At 46.1% G+C, this 1,779-nt stretch overlaps 1 protein-coding gene across 1 annotated transcript; it reads right to left on the bottom strand.

Annotated features, from left to right (window-relative positions):
• Positions 1-448: 448 nt before the first annotated feature.
• Positions 449-1,393, bottom strand: LOC308642092 (olfactory receptor 52K1; the record flags this gene model as incomplete). The annotated part of the gene is made up of 1 exon (XM_081280691.1): positions 449-1,393. The coding sequence occupies one exon, from the start codon at positions 1,391-1,393 to the stop codon at positions 449-451; it is 945 nt and encodes a 314-aa protein (XP_081136817.1).
• Between the last annotated feature and the right edge of the window lie 386 nt (positions 1,394-1,779).

The raw sequence follows: 1,779 nt of genomic DNA, 5'->3' as shown, positions 1-1,779 counted from the left end.
CATGTTTAACATCAGTAGTGTGAAATATACCTCCACAGTACAAGGAAAGGGGGTATAAATATCTGAACAACTATTCAGTTCATCACAACTACATATTGCAACTATTTATCTTCAGAAGTCTTTTTTTTCTTAAGAGGGAAGAGTGCTACTGTTTCCAAAAGGTTCTTTGTCTTCCTTACCCATGTGGTAAATGTATGAAAGTGAGGTAGTCAAAACTCTACCCAAGACCTTAATTGACCTAATCTAGTCTGGATCTGCAAGGAATAGGATCTCGTCCTCCTTGTCACATTGGAAATTTACCAAACAGATTGCTGTCAAGATTTTTCCTGTCCACTCCTATCCAGTACTTGGCTGGTGTTTTGTTGGGGGTGGGGGTGAGGGGTTGTTTTTGTTTTTTGGGTTTGGGGGGGGGGTTGGGTTTTTTGTTTTCCCCCAGAAAACTGTTCACCTAGACATCCTTTCTCCGGAATAGACTGAGTATGTGGTCACGAATCTGCTTGGTCTTGACACCATAGATGATGGGATTTATCATGGGTGGGAAGAGCAGATAGAAATTGGCAAGGAGTATGTGGACGTGAGGGGCAGCCCGGCGAGCTACTCGGTGCATGACTGAAGAGATGACCACAGGTGTGTAGAAGGACAGGATGGCACCTATGTGAGATACACATGTCCCAAATGCCTTGTAGCGGGCCTCCTGAGAAGCAAGCTGCAGAACTGCCCGGAGGATGAAGATGTAAGACAAGATAACAAACAACAGGTCCAGCACCACAATAAACATGGCCACAGCAATGCCATAGATGTTGTTGAAGCGGGTGTCCCCACACGCCAGCCTTACCACAGCCATGTGCTCGCAGTAGCAGTGGGCAATCATCGGGCCCCGGCAGTAGTGGAAGCTTCGGAGCAGAAAGGGGAGTGGAGTCATTAGTGTCACAGCCCGGGTCACAGCAGCCATGCCAATCTTGGCAATCAGGGGCCTGGTCAGGATCGTGGTGTAGTGCAGTGGCTTGCAGATAGCAACATAGCGGTCAAAGGCCATGGCCAGCAGCATTGCTGATTCCATGATGGCGAAGGAGTGGAGAAAAAACATCTGGACCAGACAGGCATAGAAGTTGATCTCTCGATCCCTGAACCAGAATATGGCAAGCATTTTGGGCAATGTTGTAGAAGAAAGGACTAAGTCAATGGCTGCCAACATAGCCAGAAAGAGGTACATGGGTTCATGCAGGGCTGCATCAGCCCTGATAATGAAAATAAGGGTGCAGTTGCCAAGCAGGGCCAGAGTATAAGCTGAGCAAAAGGGGATGGAGATCCACATGTGTAGATGCTCCAGGCCTGGGATTCCCATCAACAAGAAGACTGCTGGATGGGTTGAGGTGATATTGTAGGCTGACATGTCCACTGGGAATTCTTCCTCCTTACCTATTCCAGTCTTCTAGAGAGGATTCAGTATTAGAAGAATTGCAGTGTTTGAGTTCAAACTCTGCTCATGTATGTAGGAGGATTAGCCCTTGTTCCCATTTCTGGACCTTAGAAGAAATTGGAAAATTATCATAACATACATCATGAAACACTTCTCATGATCCTTTCCCTCTTGATGCTTATAAAATTTATTAGGATACTAAATACCAATGGAGCTAATATAAAAGCAGCCTTTAATGTGAAATGGAGTGCAAAAAGAGCTTTCTGGAATGTACATGGTCAAAGACAGCTTTAGAAAAGGGTGGATTCCTGGGGCTGGGGTTATGGCTCAGCGGTAGCATGCTCACCTCACACATTGCA

Source organism: Spermophilus citellus (assembly GCF_964194105.1).
Source record: "Spermophilus citellus genome assembly, chromosome: 2".
Taxonomy (NCBI): Eukaryota; Metazoa; Chordata; class Mammalia; order Rodentia; family Sciuridae; genus Spermophilus; species Spermophilus citellus.
This window is presented reverse-complemented; position numbering and strand designations above follow the sequence as displayed.